At 48.8% G+C, this 22,921-nt stretch overlaps 1 protein-coding gene across 1 annotated transcript in view; it reads left to right on the top strand.

The window, feature by feature from the left end:
- Positions 1-22,921, top strand: part of LOC133343488 (slit homolog 2 protein-like) — a 187,947-nt gene that overhangs the window by 132,341 nt on the left and 32,685 nt on the right. The window contains 13 exon segments of the mRNA XM_061553143.1: positions 876-947; positions 1,083-1,154; positions 4,280-4,423; positions 5,576-5,739; positions 7,493-7,516; positions 11,157-11,307; positions 11,899-11,973; positions 14,004-14,147; positions 15,699-15,842; positions 18,475-18,641; positions 19,372-19,504; positions 21,254-21,322; positions 22,268-22,339. Coding sequence (XP_061409127.1) covers positions 876-947; positions 1,083-1,154; positions 4,280-4,423; positions 5,576-5,739; positions 7,493-7,516; positions 11,157-11,307; positions 11,899-11,973; positions 14,004-14,147; positions 15,699-15,842; positions 18,475-18,641; positions 19,372-19,504; positions 21,254-21,322; positions 22,268-22,339 — 1,431 coding nt within the window.

Genomic DNA, 22,921 nt, shown 5'->3' with positions numbered 1-22,921 from the left:
GGACAACTTCAAAACATGCCAACACATGCCAAATGTTTGCTCTTGCATCCAGCCCGTGAATGGTTAAATTCTCAGGAACGCAAATTGATTTTCGAATTTAATGTCTCTTTCGAGAGGCATTGGGGCCCAGTGTGGGGCAGGTTTCACACCGTCGTAATGAGCTCCGAAATCTATTACCCATAATTCCTGATGAAACAGGGAGGCAGTGCTCTTTCGGATGATTGTACATCATAATCGCATGGGAGCGCAGAGCGAAGAATCTATTTTGTGTTCAAGATCCACTCGCTGCTGCATATATTAATGGTTTTTAAGATGATTTACTTTATTCTAAACCTCTGTAACGAAAACAAATCTGCTTCGTGGGGAATTGCATTTTTTGGTGATGTTCCCACGCATCCAACGTTTAATTTCGTTTTTATCACAAGTTCCGAAATGTTTTGATGCAATTAACATGCTTTGCTCTCCTTGTCCAAGTCCTGGCTATAGACCTTCCTCCTTCTCCTCAGACTATAGCTGTATCTCCTTCTTAAAGAAATGTTGTCTATACACACCTCCATGATGCACGTTGGCCCGCAGATTCTCGAGATGCGGCGGTAGTTAGGTGTTGCATAAATCCAAATTGTAAAAATGAAATTGCAAATATGAAAATCTTCCTATGTGCCAGTTTAAATCACGTATGATTTCAGTAAAGTGCGATATTCTCCGAGTGTAAAATACTGCACATTGTGTGTGTGTGCGCGCATGCTGTGTGTGTGTGTGTGTGCTGTACGTACAAAATGAGGTTGTGTTCTGTGAAGGCTGACATCGCTATTGCTCTTGGCTTGAGGCTGTGCGTAACGTGGAAGCATTAATGTTTCATTCCTTCTTTCGCGCAGTGATCTGAGCAACAATCAGATTTCCGAGATTGCTCCGGATGCGTTCCAGGGCCTGCGGACCCTCAACTCGCTGTGAGTGAGATCCTGCACGTCTCGTGATTACATTCCCATCGTGGCCACACACACGCACAAAAAAAAACCCAGCACGAATCTGCCCATGATGTGTTTTGCGTCGCCGTAACGTTCGATGTCTTTGTGCGTTTGCAGGGTTTTGTACGGGAATAAAATCACCGAGCTGCCCAAAGGGCTCTTTGATGGCCTCTATTCGCTCCAGCTACTGTAAGTTTTGGGACTACACCACTTTGTTCGAACCTTACAGCCGAGAAAGAGTAATTTTTATTCCATCTCAAATGGGGCTCTATTGGTTCTCTAGGAAAAGGAACGTTGTTCACTGGTTTATAGAAGTGTTTTTTGTTTTTTTAAGTGATACATGCAAGCGTCGTACGAAGTGGAACGACGGCATTAGAAATGATGGTCGCCTTGGCGGTTGACATCTCCTACCTCACGGCTTGTTTTAAGAAATTGCATACGGCTTTAAAATCACGCCGTGATTCCTTTCGACGAAATGCTGCTGCCCGAAATATTCCATGTAAGCGTATTTATTTGCCGAGATAAATTCGCAGCATCCGCCGAAGGCGTTGTGCGTTTGTAAACACAGCCGGGCGTGTACATTCGTTACATTCAAACCCCCCACGCTGACAGTGTCTGGTCCAGACTTTGCTCTGCTGTTTTTTTCTTTGCTCCTACGGAGGTGCGGGGGGGCGGTTGGGGGGGGGGGTGTCGGGGTAATGGAGGGAGGCCAAATGGATTGCGCGGCGGGAGTTGAATTCCTGGAAACCAGATTGCAATGTCGACTTATTGGTGGCGACAGTAAAGTAACACAGCCGCCAGACTGGAAGCGCTCTGCGCGTTTTGATGGGCGTAGAGCGGGCGGGCGGGCGGGCCCGTCCGTGAAGGGCTCTGCTCAATTCCTCGCGCGTCCCCGGCCCACCGGCGGGCTAATGCGCCCCAATTAGCGATGACAGCGCACTCCTGCACCAGGGTCTGCTCAGCGCTGCCCCGGCGCAGATCTCCACAGCTTCTGCCCAACGAGCGGTCACTGGGCACAACGTCATTACATAATCAAAGCGAAATGAACGCAATACGTGCACGTATATCTTTTTGGTTTGTTTTCTATGCATGTGTGTGAGCGTGTCTCTGTTGTCCTTCCTCTGATCATACGCAGTTAGCTACGAATGGTGCGAACGAAGTTCAACATACATACACACGTGTTGTGGGGAGCAATGGTTTAGTGATTAGCGTACTGCGTTAACAAACAAAAAACAGGCGAACTGGGTTCGATTCCTAATCACGGCTGACAACAGTGCTGAGTAATATTAGAACCTGTCCTGAGCCTCCCCCAGGTAAACTCGTCCTCACAATGAGTGCCTGGTGCATTGCGCAATAGTCAGCACTGGGGAGACAAAGGCAGCCGGGCATGGTGATAACCGCGCCACCGCCTCGCGCACCGTGCCGATCTCAAGAGGTGCTCGCTAACAGCACACGTCCCAACAGCCTGTATTCAAGGCTACGCGTTGGGGGATGTTTGTTTTTGATTTGACTCATATTAAACTGAGAGCCAGATGCTGTGGTGATCAATGCCATAAACGAAGGAAATGATGGCCAGGTGCGTGGCTGGCTGATCCACGCACGGCATCTGTGACCTGTTCACCTTTAATGAGGGCTGCACGCATTAAAGCACTTGCTGATAATCCCTGTGCATTTGGCCATTTCCATGACAATGTATGATCATCTTCTTCGTTCTTTCGGCAAAGTCACGTAGAATTGAAATAATTAAAGAATAAAAATAAAACATAATAAAATAATTCTCACAACGTTTCGGCCACAACGCAAGTATCCGTCCTCAGACTCTGTCTCCTCGACAGACCTGTTCTCCACCTGAGGACGGCTACTTGCGTTGTGGCCGAAACGTCGTGAGAATTATTTTATTATGTTTTATTTTTATTCTTTTATTATTTCAATTCTACGTGACTTTACCGAAAGAACCAAGAAGATGAATCCCTGCAGTCACGAAAGCTTTAAATCGAAATGTATGATCAGGTCATTTAATGTACAGTATTAGGCAAACTGCTGCGATATGTTGTATGCCTATTCTTGTCATGGAATTACTTTCATAATTTGTTGGGGATTTTTTCTTCTTCTTCTTATAACCTGATGCAAGAACTAAAAAAAAAATACAACACATTTGTCAATAGCACTGCCTGAAAGACACAGGCGGTGTTTTTGGTAATGACACTTTGTCATAGCACGTAAATAATTTATGAATGATTCACACACATAAGACGAATTTATGAAGAAGGGCTATTGCTGGAAATGTTGCCTATTATTTATTTATTCTCTTTCAGCAGCACCATTGACGAATGCGTTGAGTTTATTTTCGTTTGTTAACCGCGCTGGTGCGCCACTGCCAACGCAGCTGCAGCGGCATCACCGGTGAATTTGTTTCGGAGTGACTGAGCGTGCAGTTAAGCTTTGGGTCACCGATTGCAGTTCATCATTACGCTCGCATATACCCGCATGGAACATTTTCGTGTAAAATCGATTGTTTGCGACTTGTGCAAAATTATGTGCAAATACGGCGGTATTTATGAATGAGACGGGACAAACAAAGGTTGGCAGCACCAATGACGCATCATCGATACTCGAAACGCATCGTGACTTTGATTCGTGGCAGTTCATTGAATCATAAAGGTGGGGTGAGGTGGGGTGGAGGAGGTGGGGTGGGGGAGGCGGGGTGGGGTGGGGGAGACGGGGTGGGGGAGGCGGGGTGGGAGAGGCGGGGTGGGGGAGGCGGGGTGGGAGAGGCGGGGTGGGCGGGTGGGGGAGGGGGAGGTGGGGTGGGAGAGGCGGGGTGGGAGAGGCGGGGTGGGGAGGCGGGGTGGGGGAGGCGGGGTGGGAGAGGCGGGGTGGGCGGGTGGGGGAGGGGGAGGTGGGGTGGGGTGGGGGAGGCGAGGTGGGGGGGGGGTGGAGGAGGTGGGGTGGGGGAGGTGGGAGGGAGGATAGGCGGGGGGGGCGGGGTGGGGGAAGGGGGCAGGGGGGTTCAATATTTGCAGGTGATGCAGGAGTATGTGGGTATATTTTGCAGTCACATATTTTTTTTGTTCAATGTTTGTCACACTCATTTGTGTTCCCCCGGTGTTAGCCCACAATTTAAATTAATGACTCCGTCTAATGACATTTACCTCTCACTACGATTGCTGGCATTTAAGCACTAATCGCACAATTAGTGCACGAAGTTGTTGGTGTCTATTGTCATTTGGCGTAATCGCATGTCCAACTCCGCTGACTCTTTCCTCAATCATTGCCTGCGCCGCTCCGATCCCCCCCCCCCCAATCCTCCGCAGGCTGCTCAACGCCAACAAAATAAACTGCGTCCGAGCGGACGCGTTCCAGGACCTGCAGAACCTCAACCTGCTCTCGCTCTACGACAACAAGATCCAGACGATGGCCAAGGGCACCTTCAGCCCCCTGCGCTCCATCCAGACGCTGTACGACGGGCACTGCGCAAGAGCTCCGGGGAGCACTGTCGCGTACTCTCGCGCTAGCGCGAGCGAGGGATGTGCAGAAAGCACACCGGGTGAAAACCCGGTGTGCTTTCTGCACATCTCTCGCTCGCGGCCCTGTCTGGGATGCCTTCGTCCTGCTCGCATGCGTATTACGGGCTCACTGCGGTGCAGATGCACCATAATCTGCGGCCATTCCTCTTTTTAATGTGGAAGATTAAAGGCGGGTGGCCAAAGGGCAGACCTGTGTATATTATCCAGGCGGCGCACATTAATTCTCATTCACGGTTGCCAGCGAGGCCCCGGGATTAGACGGCGATTATGCATTCAAATTTCAAAGTCATTAGACGCGCATTGCCATAAACCAACATGGTCTGCGGGGTCAACCCTGTGCGTTCACTCAAAGCGGGCTGGGTTTTATCATATTTTTTTTGTCACGAAATTAAATGAACACTGGCGTATTCAGGATGTATCGAGCGGCTTTGTTCTCATTGCCTCAGCGGAATAGCAGACGCGTACCCAAGCGCGTCCACGTTTGCCTGCTACCGCTGGCAGGGTACAAAGCGTACTGCAATCCGCTCAAAGTTTTCATTAACGCACTCCGTCACATTTGATAATTCGCACGCGTGTTTATTCCGCAACCCGTCTCATTGTCTCCCAGTTGAACAGCGTGAACGCTGTGTTGAGGGCACAAGAACGGCATTTATAGTATTACACGCAGTTTTCTTTTGGTTTATGTTTCATGTTAAAATAGAGACCTTGAGCTATTGATATTTAATAGGTAAGATGAAATCAATTAGTTTAATGGATTTTTTTCCTCATTTCCTAAAACCTTTTTAGTGGAGTGGCGGCGCAGAGGTTAGCACACTCTGCCCTGAACTCGGTTACCTGATTTCGATTCTTCGCCACGACTAATAGCATTGGCCAATGACATCTGAACCTGTCTTGAGCCCCCGGCCCTTCCCTTCACCAACCTTCCCCCTCGCTGCTCAGCGTGGTGAAGTATGGCCAACAGCTCCCATGACCGATACGGTACGGGGAAGCCTTCGTCCAGCAGTGGATTGACAAAACGACCATGAAAGCCATCCCCAAGCGTACCGACCGTCGTCCCCGTCTCTCCGCTCCTCCACGCCGCAGGCACCTGGCGCAGAACCCGTTCATCTGCGACTGCCACCTCAAGTGGCTGGCCGACTACCTCCACGCCAACCCGATCGAGACGAGCGGAGCCCGCTGCGCCAGCCCGCGCCGACTCGCCAACAAGCGCATCGGCCAGATCAAGAGCAAGAAGTTCCGCTGCTCGGGTGGGCGCCCACACCTGCCGCACGCACCCTTTGAGGGCGCACCGCGCACCACACGCTCACCGCACGCTCGCTCTCTCGCTCTCTCTCACGGTCTCTACCTCTCGCGCCAGCGGTCTTAACCTTAACCCTGCTCGCAGTGCCTGCCAGTATCTCAGCAGTGGCTGGAGAAAGGCAGGAGGGGGCTTGGTGTGTGTGTGAGTGTAGGATACCTGTCTGTCGTGTCGTCTCGCATGTACGTGTACTGCTCGTGTGTGGGTACGTGTGTGGGTACGTGTGTAGGTGCGTGTGTACCAGTGTGTGTTCATGTGTGGTTGTTGTTGTTGTTCGTGTGTGCTCACGGGTGTGATCCTGTTTGCGAATTTAAAGCCCTTGTCAATGTTCTATTCGTTGAGGGCATCGCCACGTTGTGTGGATCGCAGGGGGTTGTTTGACCATACTTCACCATCCTGGCTACTGTTGGGTGGTCTTGAGCATAGACATGGGCGCATTAAAGTACAACGATACAATTATTTTTTCTGCACTACCCATTTATGCCCACCGTGTGACCTTTATGCAAATAATCGGCAGGTATCGCAAATAAATTAGAATTGATATTGCCGTGGTGACATGTACGCTTCTCGTCGTCTCAAAAAAAATTTTCATAAAGGTCCTGCATTGGGATGATAATTGGTTTTTTACCCTTTTATCTGGCAACAAAACTGACACCTTTTTTTGGAGCTATAGCCGCACCACCACCCTTGTTGCGTGAATGGACGCTCACCCACACGGGGGGAATTGTGTCATGGGCAGCACAAAAGCTCGTGGAGCCTGCGCCCAGACAATTATCATATTTTTCTACTGGCAAAGGAGGTGCCAATGGTCGGCATTGGGATGTTTGGCCAATACCATTCATGATTTGCTTGGCAGTGGGAGGTAAACCGGAGTGCCTGAAGAAAGCACACACATACAGGGGGGAGGGGGTTAACACTCAACAATGTTACCTCTCAGCCCAGTCCTACAACACCTGGCAAGCCCTGGTGGTCAGCCTTCCAAGCGCTATCCAGGCTCGAACCTGCTTAACTTCTGAGAGTTGACATTGATGGGGGGAATAGGCCAGATGAACGTATTAACTCGGGGTTTCTCAAATTCCATTACCCACGATCCACCACAGTAAGTCCTTCAGAATGTACCACCCCTCAAATGCAACTTTAGTTGATACGTACTGCACATGCCTGATGATTGTTAAAAATTCAAACGAGGTTAGAGAGATCTTGCACGCGTATACGCGCGTGTGCGTGTGCGTCCCACGTGGAGAGTAGACCACAGATTCAAATTAACCACCGCTCTCTACGTCTCATCGGAAGTGTTCACCAATCATCAGGCACGGGCAATGCAGAAAAAAACTTATCTTACATTCGAACAAGGGTCAACTCGGACACTCGAGAAGACGAACCGGGTCACAGGCAATGTCTGAGACCACACCGGAATCTAAACGTAGGACCATTTTGTCTGGGCTTTTAGCCACACGTAAAGCAAATGGGTTTTAAATGTAAGCCACTTGTGCGTGTGTGCTCCATCATGGTGGTATTTAATGAAAGTTTTTTTTTGTTTCCTCTTCCAAACCCTTTCGGAAGATGAACTGAGCTTGGTTCTTTGGTACGCGATGGCGGTGCTTGTTAATTCACGCTCGCTCTCTCTCTCTCTCTCACAGTCACAGCAATCAGCTTGTCTTATTGTCTCCCTTTCTCTCCATCCTGCCACCCCACCCCACCAGCCAAGGAGCAGTACTCTCTACCAGGTGCGTGCTTCTCTCACCTTTTTGCATTCTCTGACCAATTTGCCACCCATTTCTACCTGCTACTAATCTCTTTCTCTTTCTCTCTATCGCTTTTGTCTTGGCTGCCGCTGTTGTTGAATTAACAAATTGTCTGTTTTTCTGCCGGTGAATCGAGAGAGAGTGTTTCCCAACGCTAAACCACCTCCTCTGCAAAAAAAAAATGCGAAATGAGGGTTGCCACCTGTCCTTGTTTTCTCACGATTCGTCCTCTGTTTGAAGCAGTTGTCCGGGGGAAATGTATAAATCTGAGCGGGACATGAACGTTGCGTAGTTCCTCCCACCTTCTTCCAGCGTGGTGGAACCTTATTCTTCTTCCCGTGATAGGTCTTCGTATCTTTCAATGGCGAAAGGGGGGTGGCAACCCTGGGTGAAATGCCCAGCAAGCATTGCGAGAATCACATGTAACCGCATTGATTGGCTGAAAACATCTTAATATGTAGAGAACCACAGAGCTTGGGCAATTGTTGGCCGTGCCGGCTCACGGCCGAGCTGCTGCCTTGCAGCTTGTCTGTGCTTCCTTATCAACCCTGAGACCCAATTTGCACAAATGACGACGCTATATATATAAGCCCAACATTTTTACTATTATTATGAGCACTGCAGGTTATCTGCAAAACGTTGGCAGCATTATCTTGCACAGGGGTGGTTCGGTGTTGGAAATCGCCCAAGGTCAGCACGCAATAAAAACGTTTGTATAATGTTCTATGTCGTGGGGCTTATGGTGACAGGGCGCTCTGTGGCGCGACATTGTTAGTCTTTCACTTACGTGTGCCGGACGGTGTGCCTGTATTTGTCGCTTGAGTGGTACAATTTCAATGCAAGAAGACTCGGAAGCAAGAGCTTTTGCATGTACAGTAAACCCTTGTTAATTCGACACATGTGAGGCTCTGGCCTTGCCGAATTATCCAATATTGCGAATTATGTGCAATGGTGTACTCCCCGGTGCCTCCTGCCCCAATAACAAACAAAAAAAATCCAAATTTGCTTTCCTAATTTTTTTTCCCATAAAAAGTAACGCTTACCATCAGTAACCAGCACTGCAGGTGAACAAGGAGGAATGTGGTAGGTTACATGTGGTAGGTGGCAGAGGTTGTGGAGGGGCCTTAATGCGCTTAGTATGTACTTACTGTACTGTATTTTCAGGGTGCTTGATTCAATGTCAAACTCTTCACACGCCATACACATTGACACACACCCTGCATCAATTCTACCCGAAACTTTGGATTTGTCTCGCAGACTAAAGGGGTTTATATTTCAGTCCCTTTCCATTACTTCTTGATGTCGGTGTAGACGACATTTCTGAGAGGGTTGGCTCGCACAGAGTGCACCAATAAGGTAAAGTCCAAAGTGACGGGTCTGCACTTATGCTCGCCACGCTCACCACGCTCACCATGCTCACCACGCACGCCACCGGCAGACCGAGCCGTTGTATTGGTCATGGCGTGCGGCATCGTTACACGTGTCTGACGAAATTGTACCAGTCGGTACGGCAATTCGGCTCATGGCGAATTACTACTACACCGTATATATGCCGAAAGCGCAGCCGTGCAGAATTATCCCCAATGATCAATTATCAAATACCGAAATAACGAGGTGTTACTGTATTGTTGCAAGCACGTGCAGCGTAGCGTTTGGTTTCTGGTTGTTAAACACGTGTGCGTCACGTTATGACTTTTTTGACCTCAAGGCTGATATTAATTGTGGATTTTATCTCCTGCTGCTTTGATTTTAAAGTTGTAAATATTGAATGACGATGATGATGATCATGTATGAATACATTTTCTCTGGACAATGATGATATTCGGGGATGAATCGTCCTCAATTTGATTTATATTTGTCAAAGTAGGAAAACTGTTCTGCTACGCATTCTCAAAGCCCTCTCTTCATTCATTCGTGTGCCTCAACATGCATATGTGTCTGTTGGTGTCTCTGATTCTTTTTCATAATATTACTTTATTTCTTCGTACTAAACACTACTTGGCCGTCATTATTTTAGCAATTTTCTACGAGTAGTTCACTTTTGTTTATAAAATCGTGCTAATTTATACACCTGGCATGCTACCACGGTGTAATTGTTAGCACACTAAACCTGCAATCCAGAGGTCACCAGGTTGATCTCCTGGCATGGCAGTTGAAACAACGGTAGAATTGTTTTGAATCGGCCCTCACCCAGTGGTAAATATGGGTCGAATGTGCTGGGGTTCACACGTGTGGGCACCCCCACCTCTTCCAAGATGTCTGGCCAGCGTGGAGGAGTAGGCCAAATATCATCGGGGTGGGGGGTGGGGTTTCTAAAGCTCATCTTAGTGGGGAATTTTCCAACGACAGTGGGCAAGAGCAGGACACTGCAGACCTGCTGCACCTATCCCTCTTAATACATCTGCATAATTCTGACATTTTCACTCGTGTGGTCTTTGTAACTCCATCCCCTTTGAGTCTCATTTGGCCCCAACGCCATGGCAGATCTCTCTCTCTCTCTCTCGTGCACTCTAAATCTCTCTGTTGTCTGTCTCTCTCTCTAACTGGCCTCCTCACGTGCTGCCCTTGCTCCGCGGGCCCTGGGTCCCGCTCCTACGGTACTCTCCCGGCCCGCCGGGCCCAACGTGGGCCTGCCCTGCTGCTCCTGCCGCGTCGCTTTCCCTTGTGCTTGATCTAACCATGTGCTTGCCGCGCTCAAGACAAAACAAAACATGGTTCCTTCAAGCACCAGGGAAGGCCACGCCCCTCGGCCACCCGGGGGACACTGCAGATCTTGCTGCCTGGTGGTGGTACCGGGTCATTCCCGACCTCCTAGAGTCGACAAACCTGGTTACACGTAATGTTAAACAGGCGATTTGGTGATGCTGCTGCTGTTGCATTGACGGTGGTGCACGAGCACACATAATAATAAGACAAAAAACTCCACACGTTGGTCAATAATAATTATAAATCGTGATGTATGTGCTATGAAGGAAGGCCATTGCCCGAAACGTCGCAAATATAATATCTATTTAGGCCACACAGTGTTATTGATGAATGTGTTGAGTTTTTTTCTTGTTAATATTTTGTTTTCTCCTAACCTCTTCCGATGAAAAGGTCGTGTTTTCTACTGGAAAGCTGTGTGACCTTTTTGTGTGAATTATATTTGAGATGCGCTGAGTAAAAGTGAAAAAGTGAACTATTCTGCAAAACAACAAAGTAACGCTGTGCTTCAGGAATCAAACAAGTCCGCTCCACACGTGTCAATGATTCGTCACGATTCAGGATAGCGATTTGATTTACGAGTTGGTTAATGTTTCTAACAGTGGTTGCATTGTCACTTCTCTAGTAGCTGCAGGGGTGACACAAACTAACGATACATGTACCAAATGAAAGTAATCTATTGCTAAAGATTCGGCGAATGTATTATATGCATAATTCATCGATGCATCATTACACCTCTCCTGTGTTTACAAGTGAAGAAAATATATATTGCCAATCCATGTTTAAACATTGTCTTGTTATAAAGTGCCCATGGTCTATCCCCTCTTGGCCCTACTTTGCGCTTCTATTTCCAATTCCCCCCCCACCCCCACCACCCACTGGCTGCGCTGGCCGTGGCCCCGCCAGTGCCGATGCGCAGGAGCCGAAGACCACCGCTCGAAGCTGGGTGGCGAGTGCTTCGTCGACTCGCTGTGCCCCGAGCGCTGCCGCTGCGAGGGTACCATCGTCGACTGCTCCAGCCAGCGCCTCTCCCGCATCCCGGAGCACCTGCCGCAGTACACCACCGAGCTGTGAGTTGGCTTCGCAGGCGCGCCAAGTCGGGCGCCCGGTCCTCTCGAACCTGTCGCACAGTGAGCGGGCCACGGTGGCCAGATGTTAACTGCCTCGCCTGGTTTGCAGGAGGTCGTGGGTTTGATCCCCGACCCTGACGCCTGCTGTATATTTGGAGTTTGCGTGTGTCTCTCCCCATGGTGACGTGGATTTTTCTACAGGTCCTCCGGTTTTTCTCTCCACATTTGGAATCAACGTGCGTTTAGAGTATTTGGCTGATAGAAATGTTCACGTGATAAGCCACTTCGTTGAGCTATCATTTGGGGCCAGGTCACTTCTGCAAAGAGCTGCATAGCTCAGTAGGCCTTACCTGGTCAAATAAAAAAAAATTCTAGTTTGGAGAGTGGTTTAAGCTTCGTGTGTTGGTGCACTTGGTAGGAACCAAAGAGCCGGTGTTGAAGACTGCATTGGTTTTGTGTGCCGCAAACCAGGTCAGGGAGGGGAAAATATTTCACGTCTAAGATTGACAAACTTTCTGTCCGCACTCAGAAACAGGTTTATTGTGTGTGTGTGTTCAAATATGCTCGTTGTTTGTATCCTCTTGCCTCCAGGCGACTGAACAACAATGACATCACGGTGTTGGAAGCAACGGGGATTTTCAAGAAGCTCACACAGTTGCGGAAAATGTACGGTTTGTTGCTGAGAATCGAATGGATAACCATTACTCCTTCATAACCATTATTGCATCTGTTATAGCAGCCATAAACAGAGACAAAGATCCCCCCCCTATAGCCTGAACAGACTGTTGGGGCAAGTGCTGTAAGCGAGCACCTGTGAAGGCCGGAGTGGCACACGAGTGGGTGGGGGGGTGGCCAACACCACGCCCGGCCATCTTTGTCTCCCTAGTGGCGATGTTTACACACCGCACGAGGCACTCATTTGAGGCTGAGTCTACCCAGGGGAAGCCTAGGACCGGTTGAGATAATCCTCACTGGTGTTGGCCATGAGCGGGAATCGAACTCGGGCCGCCAGGTTCGTCGCGCAGCGTAGCGCTGACCACGACACTGCCGCTATGACACAGAAAGGACAAACTTTAGGACAGACATAATTACAAAATGTCACAGGTTCAAGTCGAATTAATTATAATTTTTTTATTCCACCAGAAGTTTTGATCTTTGAGTCTTTTGTTGTCACTGGCATGTGTTGTCCAATGGGGTATGTTTATCAACAACCTCCCACTTCCTACCAGTGTGATAAATGCCTTTCACCACCGCCACCCAAACAACCTTATGAACATGTAGTCTTAAAATAAAGCCATGGAACGGGGTGCATCCATTCATCAACTAAAATTACTGGATCTTACGCTCACAATACATCTATCGAATCGAGCATGTAGGAATACATTACTTGTCATTCATGCAATTTATATGCTAATGATACAGATGACTTGCGATAACCTCAAACATGAAGTAATGCCAACGAGCAAGTACAAATTAGACAAACGGGCATTCGTTCTGAAATCGCCAACCGGAATCTTGACGATTCATACAATTCTCACGTGCAAAGTAGATGTTGCAATTGTAACTGCGAGCAAGATTCACCTGATTTTCTATCGGCTTTAGCGTCACATTCCACAGGAGGTGACCTACTTGGTTCACTGGTGATGGGGATTGCATATTTGCCAGTGTTTAGCCTAAGACTTCAAGCAATTTTGAACTTTAAGCTTATCCTTTCCGATGAGTTAATCCAATCAACCTCAGGTCCATAATTTTTAAGTCTCCCAAGCAATATTTTTTTTCTGAAATCATACTTTTCTGCTTATAAACACACTCGACATTATTTCATCCAAATTGAATTTTTATAGCAATTCCAGGTCACTGTTACCAATTGCATAAGTCACTCCGTCAGCAGCGATCATCCATTTGTTTGTGATCTTGAGACCCCCATCTCAAATCGTGTCATTTATCTTCTCGCGTTTTCAGCCTCTGAAGTTGCTTTTGTTCGTCTTCAGAAGTTTCCCATCCCTTGCCCCATGTTATTTTTGGTGAAGTCCGGTGCCTTGAATACCTTTTCTTGGACACGTGGTTAGCGAAACCCCGCGTGAGTTGCATGTTCAAATTCCACATCACCCGCCGGTAGTTACTTGAGTCGTGCCATGATCTGGATGTTGTTCCCTCGAATGCGTTTGTCACTCAGGTGTCTGCAATGTTTCGGATTTATTCACCGCTGTAACTTCCTTCGTTTCACCAAAGTCCTCCGTGGGGGCGGGAGGGGATGTGGTGGTCATTCTTGTAAATCAGCTTAGGGCTGAATGTTACTTCATCATCACCATCGGCGGATAGCCCGTAGGTGTCCACCGCACATTTTGTCATTTGTTTCCACTTTCCCTCTGTCTTGTGCCAATATGCTCAAGTAGTGCATACATCTTCCTGGCACCAATCTCTTACGGTGCCCTCGTCAAGCCATTCTCAGTTATGTTTTCCTCTCTTTCCGGTTCCTTCCATTTTTCTGAACAACACACTTTTAATTTTCCTGCCGTTGTCCATCCTACATGTCTGCCCATACAGTGCCGGTTCCCTTCTCGTAACCGCCCGCATCATCAGGTCTTCTACCGGTCGCGCGTGTGCGCTTTTGCGCGAGCGCGCGAATTGTGTGTCGTGCTCGCGGTTCGGTGGGGGAACGCTCCCGCCGTGTCTGCTCCCCCCTTCGCATGCAGTAACCTGAGCAACAACAAGATCGCCGAAGTGGAGGAGGGGGCGTTTGAAGGCGCCGGCTCGGTGGGAGAGCTCCTGCTGACGGGAAACCAGCTGGAGAGTGTGCACGGAGCCATGTTTCGGGGCCTGGAGGGCCTCAAAACACTGTACGCCGCCAGTTTATTGCCATGACCTTTCGAACAGTTTTTGTGCTCTGCGAAATGTGTAATGGATGATATTTGTTTTGGGCGTTTTTATTTTCTTTTGGGTGTTTTTTTATTTCTTTCTTTTTTTCCGGTTTGCGTTAATTTGTTTTGTCCCAGCCATCCACACAATTCCTCTGCGTTCCTTCGTGTGCATCCCAGCGAAGTATGGTTTTTTGTTGTCCTATCGCAATCAAACGTCAAAAAGCAATGTCCTGCTCAAATGAGCATTGAGGCATTGGTTCTCATCTCCTGTTTACAGCCCTGCAAAGCCAGCAGTGGAAATTCCTCGTTCCTGTGGCAGGGGAGAGTCTCTCTATAGGACAACTACTGTTGCCTACCCCACAAAGTGGAACTTATTTTATCGACCCCACAGAAATGATGTGCTGAGTCAACCCCCAAGCAGGGATTGCGAGCCACGCACAATAATTGCTGACAATATATTTATTGTAATATGGAAATGGAAATCAATTTATCATCAACTGCAACTGGATCCTTTTATCGTCCGTGTGTATGTGTCTTTTAGATATTTATTGTAAGGATAAGGATTTGTGTCATGGCGCTTAAATACCTCAGTAATTCAAAGGGCATGACTTCGCATCCCAGTGCCATGTGGCGGTCTAACCAGGTGACCCTCAGTGACACCTTTCCCTGTGCTGCACGTGGTATGCCCAGCGCTTGCCTCCAAATGGGCATTGATCTGCTGATAGGGGGCAATGTTGCATTGTTATTTTCCCAATTAAGTCATTTGCTTTTCATTTAACGCTTGAGCCATTGTCACCTTCATTGCACATCATGATCATCATCATCGAGGGGCACGCGAGAGCAACTAAAACCGTCGTTGTGTCAAACCAGAGTGTCCATGTGCCACCGCTACGCTGCAGAGGGAGGGCTCCTGCGTGGTTCTGCCCGTGTCACGATAGATCTAACGGATTTAAAGCTTTCGTGACTGCAGGGATTCATCTTCTTGGTCCTTTCGGTAAAGTCACGTAGAAGGGAGACGATAAAATAATACAAATAAAAATAATAAAATACAATTCTCGCGACGTTTCGGCCACAACGCAAGCAGCCGTCCTAACGGACCAGCGAGTCCCGCGGACGGCCAACCGGACGGTTCGGCGATTTGTCGTTCGGACAAGCACTTTGGTGAAGTAAAGTAAAAAAAACAATTTAAAGCTTTCGTGACTGCAGGGATTCATCTTCTTGGTTCTTTCGGTAAAGTCACGTAGAATGGAAATAACAAAATAAACCATAATAAAATAATAATAAAATAAGAATAAAATAAACATAATAAAATAATAATATAATAATTTTATTATGTTTTATTTTGTTATTTTGTTATTTCCATTCTACGTGACTTTACCGAAAGAACCAAGAAGATTTTGTTATTTCCATTCTTATTTTATTATGTTTTATTTTGTTATTTCCATTCTACGTGACTTTACCGAAAGAACCAAGAAGATAAAAAAAAAACAATCGCTCACCCTGCGTCTCACCCCCGTCCCCACGTGACAGGATGCTGCGCAGCAACAAGCTGACGTGCGTGGGCAACGGCACCTTCGCAGGCCTCGGCTCGGTGCGGCTGCTGTCGCTCTACGACAACCAGATCGGCAGCATCACTCCCGGAGCCTTCGCTACCGTGCACTCGCTCTCCACGCTGTGAGGAGCACCCAACACCACCACCACTCCAACACACAGCACCGCATCGTCCCGACGATTGTTTCTTCTTCTTCTTGGTTCTTTCGGTAAAGTCACGTAGAAGGGAAATAATAAAATAATGAAAATAAAACTTTATCAAATAATATTTTATTATATTTTGCTATGTTTTATTTGAATAATAAAAATAAAACTTAATAAAATATTACTTTATTATATTTTATTATGTTTTATTTTTATTATTTTATTATTTCCCTTCTACGTGACTTTACCGAAAGAACCAAGAAGATGAATCCCTGCAGTCGCGAAAGCTTTAAATCGAGATTGTATCTTGTTTATCTTGCCATGCATTTCTTGATTCGTTTCTCCATTTTAAATTTTCTGAGGGTTTTCGTTTCGCTCACTAGTTGCTTTCAATTGGATTTGGCCCTCGTGTTCAATTAAGGTACGACGCTGTGAGGATGCGATTAACATGAATGGCGCTATATGAAATGAAGTTTGCTATTATTACCGTATTCTTTGGATTATAAGTTTCTCAAGAAAATAAGACGTGCCCCAATTAAGTTTTCCAAATCTGGTCACACACGCGCGCGCACGCGCCCATATTATAAAGAAGCATCCTCAAATTTTGCTTTAAAATACAGGACGGATCAAATATGAAATGGTGAATGCGATACTATGCAAAGCGTGCATTTGGCCAAAGTTGCGAATGCTTTTGTTGCATCGGGGGTAGAGCAACCCTTTTGCTGCCTCGCTGCACTTGCTGTCACTTCACGTGAAGTGGTCGGTCGCCTCCTCGTCACTCTCGCATCGCTCCTGTGGCACGGTGACCGTTCTCACGAACCTCGCTCCTTGATTCCTCCACCCCATGTCGAGGGCTCGGTCTACCAGACCGACCGTTTCGTCTCATCCATGCTCAACAACTCCCTCGCCGTCTCAACAACAACAACGGCCGTTCACCACTAAGTGCCGGTGACGTCACCACGTCACCTCGCTTGTGCCATGCTAGGTGCACACACGCCCACCCACTCGCTCGCCACACTGCAGGTCACAACTCTTCTCGTTCTGCTTCTTCCCTCGCACGGCTCCACTTCGGAATCTTAAGCCCATTCGGAATCTTCTCCCATCGTCTCTTTTCTCCAGGCTCTTTATATACAATTGCTTTGCTCAATCCAAAAAAACGTATGAACTCTTATCCGTTACAACTTTGATCGTGCTGTTTGTTGCTGGTCACTTGGCGCTTTGGGCCGATGCATCATGGGCGTTATTTTCTTGTATATTTGTTTAAGCAGAAACCCCAGGGTCGTTAGCATTGACTCGAAGCAACGCGTTTCCGCGCCGCGCTCGCCAACATGTCCAACGCCAACACAAACAAGCCCGTGGTGGATGTTCGGGGTCATGTGTGTATTGCAGAGAGTGCACGAAGCTTTCTTCATACAAGCAAAATAAGGAGAGCATAAAAATGTATTTCATTCAGAATTACTTTGGCGTGGATAGATTAAGTAACTCGACCAGACGGGCGTTTAGCTCGTAAAGCCGGGGAGGTTTATACTCCATGGACGTTCTTTTTTGTTTTGTTTACAACGTACAAGTCGGCTTGTAAAGGATAAGTAATATACGACGCAATTTCAAAGTTACACGCACGCTGTTAACTCGCGGTTGACATCTTGCGCGGTCTCCCCGATATGAATGGCTCGTTGCAGAGCCAGCGCCGACCTCCGAGCCGGTGCGTTAGCTGGAACGATTCTCCCTTCCCTCTCGGACGCATGTACGCGCACGCAGGCACACACACACGAACATTAGAGCCGCGCAGTGAGCGAACGCGCGCGCGCACACGTGTGTGGCGGCAGAAGATTCAGCGCTCGTGACTCGCGGAGACCGGCAGCCCCCAGGCCGATAGCCAACAAAAACCGTGCGTGATTGAGTCATCGACCTCTGAAATGTATCTGCTACGGCAGCGGGGCGCATTTGAAACCAGCTCCGCTAATGGTCATTAATCCCCCATCAAAGCAGTGACAAGACCTCCGGGACACTCTCCAATATCTCCCCGCGATTGTCACCTTAACGTTCCCCTCTGTCAGCCACCAACCCCCCCCACCTTCCCCCACCCCAAACCCCTCGCCCAGCCACCCCACAAACCCCCAGCCCTCCGGACAACTCTCACATTCAACCGAGGGCTGCGGCAGTAGCGTATCGCTATTGTCGCACTTAAGCCCACACTACGGTGAGCTCCCATGGTCATTGTGTGCCGAGGGCTAGGATCAGCGCGACAAAAGGTTTGGCGGATGGTTTAATGGGCACGTTTCCTGCAGTTGGCTCACATCTGAAGCAGCAGCGTTTCTACGCTCTGCTCGCCCGGCGTTCTGTTGCCAACATAAACATCCGCGCACGGTAACTGTTTTGCCAAATTCACGTATTTGAAGTGTTGTCATGCCAGCAAAAATGGTGCGTTCGAAAAGAAAAAATAATCCATGACGCTTTAAAATAGCTTTATATTTTCAGCAGGTATTCTCGCTCCGAATTAGATATCGATGGATCGCACTCACTTCTTCATCTATATATTTATTTATCCACCCCCCCCCCCCCTACGCCAAACCGTCTCACCCATCTCTATCGCGTGTGCCCCCCGCGGCAGGAATCTGCTGGCGAACCCCTTCAACTGTAACTGCCACCTGGCGTGGCTGGGCGAGTGGCTGCGCAAGCGGAGGATCGTGACGGGGAACCCGCGGTGCCAGAAGCCGTCGTTCCTGCGTGAGATCCCTGTCCAGGACGTGGCCGCGCAGGACTTCTCGTGCGACGACGGTGCGTTGGCGACGAACCCCCCCCCACTCCCACGCCTCTGTCTCTTGTACACGCATCTCGTTTCTGTTAGATCCAGAACGGGATGCTGCCCCACTGCGGTGTAGTGGGTTAGCACAATGGACTTTCATTCTTCCCGGCACAGCGTTCAAAACGATGGGGAGGTATCTTAAATTCACCGTTGCCTTTGTCCACCCAATGGTATAAATGTGTCCGCCACATTTGGTCGGCACGTCACATGTAGTGGGATAAGCGTGTATGTGTGTTGAACTTCTTTCGCACCGTATGTAGCCAACCATGCTAATCGAACGTGCGGGGGAAGGACAACAAACGAAAAAAAATAGTTCTAAAGAAATTCGTTTTCATTCTAGATTTCAAACTAGAAAGCTCCAATGGCTTCCTAATATCCGAAGGAAGAGCGTTTCAGATGGCCGCAGAAGCGCATCTGAAAGCGTGCGTTGGCAGTGGCCGTTTAAAAAAAAAAAAAGAGACGGGGCAAAGTGTGGATACTCCCACCTCTTCCAAGATGTCTGACCGGCCTACATGAGTAGCCCAAAACTACCCACCAGAGTGGAGGCCCTTCTGCCAGTACTAGCACAATCAAGACATTGCTGCGCTGCCCCTCCGTGTTTTTTCCCTTTAAACCGCTCGCGGCTCCTGCTTGGCGCTTAGCGGACGACTCTCCCGGTGGTCTCCCCCCCCCCCCCCGCCCCCCCGCCATGTTGTGCGCCAGGCAACGATGAGAACGCCTGCACGCCGCCGCCACGCTGCCCTGCCGAGTGCACGTGCCTGGACACGGTGGTGCGCTGCAGCAACAAGGGCCTCAAGGGGCTGCCCAAGGGCCTACCCCGAGACGTCACCGAGCTGTGAGCGCGAGCCCCGCTGCTCTCCCGCGATCGCACACATGGCACGGGCTCACGCGCCGCACGAGCTCAGCGCGCCGCGCTCGCGTTGTGGTGGAGAGATGTTAACTCCCTCGCCCGGTGTACAGGAGGTCGTCGTTTCGATCTTGACCCTGACGCCTGTATATGTGGAGTTTGCATGTTCTCCCCGTGGTCGTGTGCATTCTTCTCCGGGACCCACGGTTTTTCCTTCCACATTTAGAAGCATGCATGGCTGCTATAAATTACCTGGTAAAATAGAGAATAGCTTAGTTTATAGTGTTAGCTCGCACGCCACGCTGCTCGACTAACCAGGCCCCCCTCCTTAAACTCCTTTCACTCCACTCTCAAAGCCTCACCTCTTCTCCATTGCCCATGCTCTTCCCTCCCCCTCGCCCCTCCACTTCGTCCCCTCCCTCCCCTATAACCCTTTCGTGACCCCCATGTGCCCTCTGTTGCACGCCCTTGCCATCTTAATCACTCTTGTTTTTGTTGAGAACGCCTGCACGCCGCCGCCACGCTGCCCTGCCGAGTGCACGTGTTACCTGCTTTTAACCTATGGAGAGCGCCTTGAGCTAAGGTGCTCTGTAAATATAAAATAAGATAACATTGCACGGCCTTGCCACGTGCTTACCGCCCCTTTAACCCCGATGACTTACTGGCGTGGTCCTCTTCTCCTCTGCCCATGATGGACGGTCTCTTCCCCTTCAAAAATTCTAGTCCCTGTACCGCCCCTCCCCCATCCCCCATCCAACCTCACCCCATTCCACCTCCCCCTGTGTACATCCCCACTGGTATTGTACGGCATCTTGAGATGCGGTTGCATTTTCATAATCATCATCACCGTCCACGGTCGATCGACTGCTGTATGAAGGTCTCCGCCAAGCTGTCGCACATCCATCCCTCGTAGTCCCGCGCCACAATAATACACCCAGCGTGCTGTAAAGGAGACGGCGGTGACGACGACGCCATCGCTCTGTCTCCGCGACGGGCATCGCCGTGGGGCTCTCCGTGGAGCGGCGCTAATTACGCAGCCTCAAGTCACGTAGGGAGCGTTTCTGCACAGAGGGGCCTCTCTCCGCGTGGGATTTTTTTTTGATGGTTGGCAAGTAGTGGGAGACATTCAATGCGGGAGTCATCATCGGGTCGTGATAAACGTTCCGCGTGTAATGATAACGTCCCCTGCCAGCAATTCAACAAATGATCACGCTTCAATTCAATGCAGTTATTTTGTTTTTCCTCGTCATTACCGGCTCACGTTGTTTCTCATTTGCTCCATCTCATTTGTACAGTTGCGTGCTCTCATATTCCCACATTTAAGAGGGGGCAACATAATTTCGACTATAATTTTCAGACGTCGGAAATATCGGCTTCCGCACGCACGACGCCGGTGCGTTCATTACGAGTGTAAGAAACTGTCGCATCGTCGCACGCCGGGTTATTATTAATTTAGCGAATGCGTTTGAGGGCGGGAATTCGTAGAGATGGAGCTCGCAGAATTCGGTCCGTGCTGGTTGGATCATTAGCTTCCCCGGGGAGAGTGGGTGGGGGGGGGAGTGGGGGGTGGGGGGGTGGCCAGGGTACTGCCGAGAGCTGTGACGTGAACGCTGAATGCATTGCCCCCCACATGCCTGGCAACAGGCTTTTAATGTCCATGAATAATCCCTGACCGGTATATTTCCCTGCATCCCGTTCCCCCCGTCTCCTTTCCCTTACGCCTCCACTGATTCCCAGCTACCTGGACGGAAACCAGTTAACCATGGTTCCCCCAGAGCTGTCCAACTACAAGCACCTTTCGTTCATGTGAGTACCACTGGTGACATGTAAGTTGCATAATGAAAGAGTGTTCCGCCATTTTCAGTCCGCTGCTGGATGAAAGCCACGTCAGTCGTCCATACTTTACCACGTTGGTCGGTGCAGGAAACCCAGAACTGGTTCACTCATCACTCGCCACTTATGTTAGCCATGCCCGGTAATTTATCTAGGGTTGTAAGGTTCATCATGTAGTGTGCTAAGCACTGCTCTTAATAAATATGCCAACCGAACGGGGATTCTGCATTGTGCAGTGTGTAGCACACTGTGCTATGAACCTGGGATATCAGTGACATGTGATATCTAAACAGGTCCTAGCTCCCCCTCACCCTATAACCTATTGCCGTTAACTGGCCTGCGTCGTGAAGTATGGTCAAACAACATTAATGACAGACAAGGCATGGGCAAGCCTTCATCCAGCAGCGGTGTGGCAATGCGCTGTAAATTAGTATTATTATCATCATCCTAGAAGAGCTCTTATTACCACTATTGAAATCAGACCCATATTCATTATTATAACTGTTGGGGTCATTTGCAATTGCTCATTAAAGTGAATGAGCTTGGAACGTGGTGTTAATGGCTATTGTGAAATGTAGAAAAGTGAAATGCTTCGTTAAAACTCTCAATAGTTAATCTTGCGAAACAATTAGCAAATTAATAATCCACTTTCACAAAAAATAATGGATTTTTTGCCCAATAAAAATGTGTAATAAATCTGGCAACCTCATGCATTTCATGCAAAATCGTGTCTTATTTTACATTTTTATTGAATGTTAAATATTAAGTTGAAAAAGCAATATAATTTTCTCCCTCCGCTTCTTTTATTGGGTAAAGTAACGTTAATCGAGCGAGTCGGGTTGTGTGCACATTTAGATCTCACCGTCGCACACCGTGGCCCACGCTTGGCACCGATCCCTCCGCTCGTTGTCTTTCTAGTGACCTGAGCAACAACCACATCAGCACCATCGCAAACTTCACCTTCAGCAACATCACCCAGCTCTCCACACTGTGAGTATCCGTGTCGGATGGTCAGGGCCCGTGGCTGGAGGGAGGTTCGTTAAGTCAATTCGGTGTCAGCCGAAGGGAGTGGACTCATTTCCCGGGCATCATGGAAGGAAGAGTATTTCAGACGACTGTAGTAGCACATCTGAAAGTGTGCGATGCAGTGACCGTCTTTAACCAAGTCGTAATTATTATATTGGCTGTTTTGCCCTTAAATCTGTTGGATGCACCTATGACGACCGGAGTCTGTAGGAATCACTTGGTAGCTCCCGCCATGTGCCATATTCGGGCCAGCGCTTGCGAAATGGGCCACGCGGGGTAATGAGCATCCACGTGCATCTCCAACCACAGACTCGAGTTGTCATCTCGGAGATTCCAAGAACCGGGACCTATCACGGCAAGAAGAATATCTCACAATACCAGAAGAGGGGGGGGGGAGAGAGGGGGGAATGCACTTCAGTGCTTTGTCTTGAGTGCCATAGTCTAACGCAACTGACAAGAACCTTAGTGTTCTGGAAAGACTTCCAGATTTCCCAGGACAGCCGCTTTGAAAATTGGACGTCCTGGGCCTAATCAAGGCAGGTGGAA

Source organism: Lethenteron reissneri, chromosome 17, assembly GCF_015708825.2.
Source record: "Lethenteron reissneri isolate LAM-NWPU_2019-01 chromosome 17, ASM1570882v1, whole genome shotgun sequence".
NCBI classification, from domain to species: Eukaryota; Metazoa; Chordata; class Hyperoartia; order Petromyzontiformes; family Petromyzontidae; genus Lethenteron; species Lethenteron reissneri.
The sequence above is the reverse complement of the archived record's forward strand: the minus strand, read 5'-3'. Positions and strand labels throughout refer to the sequence as shown.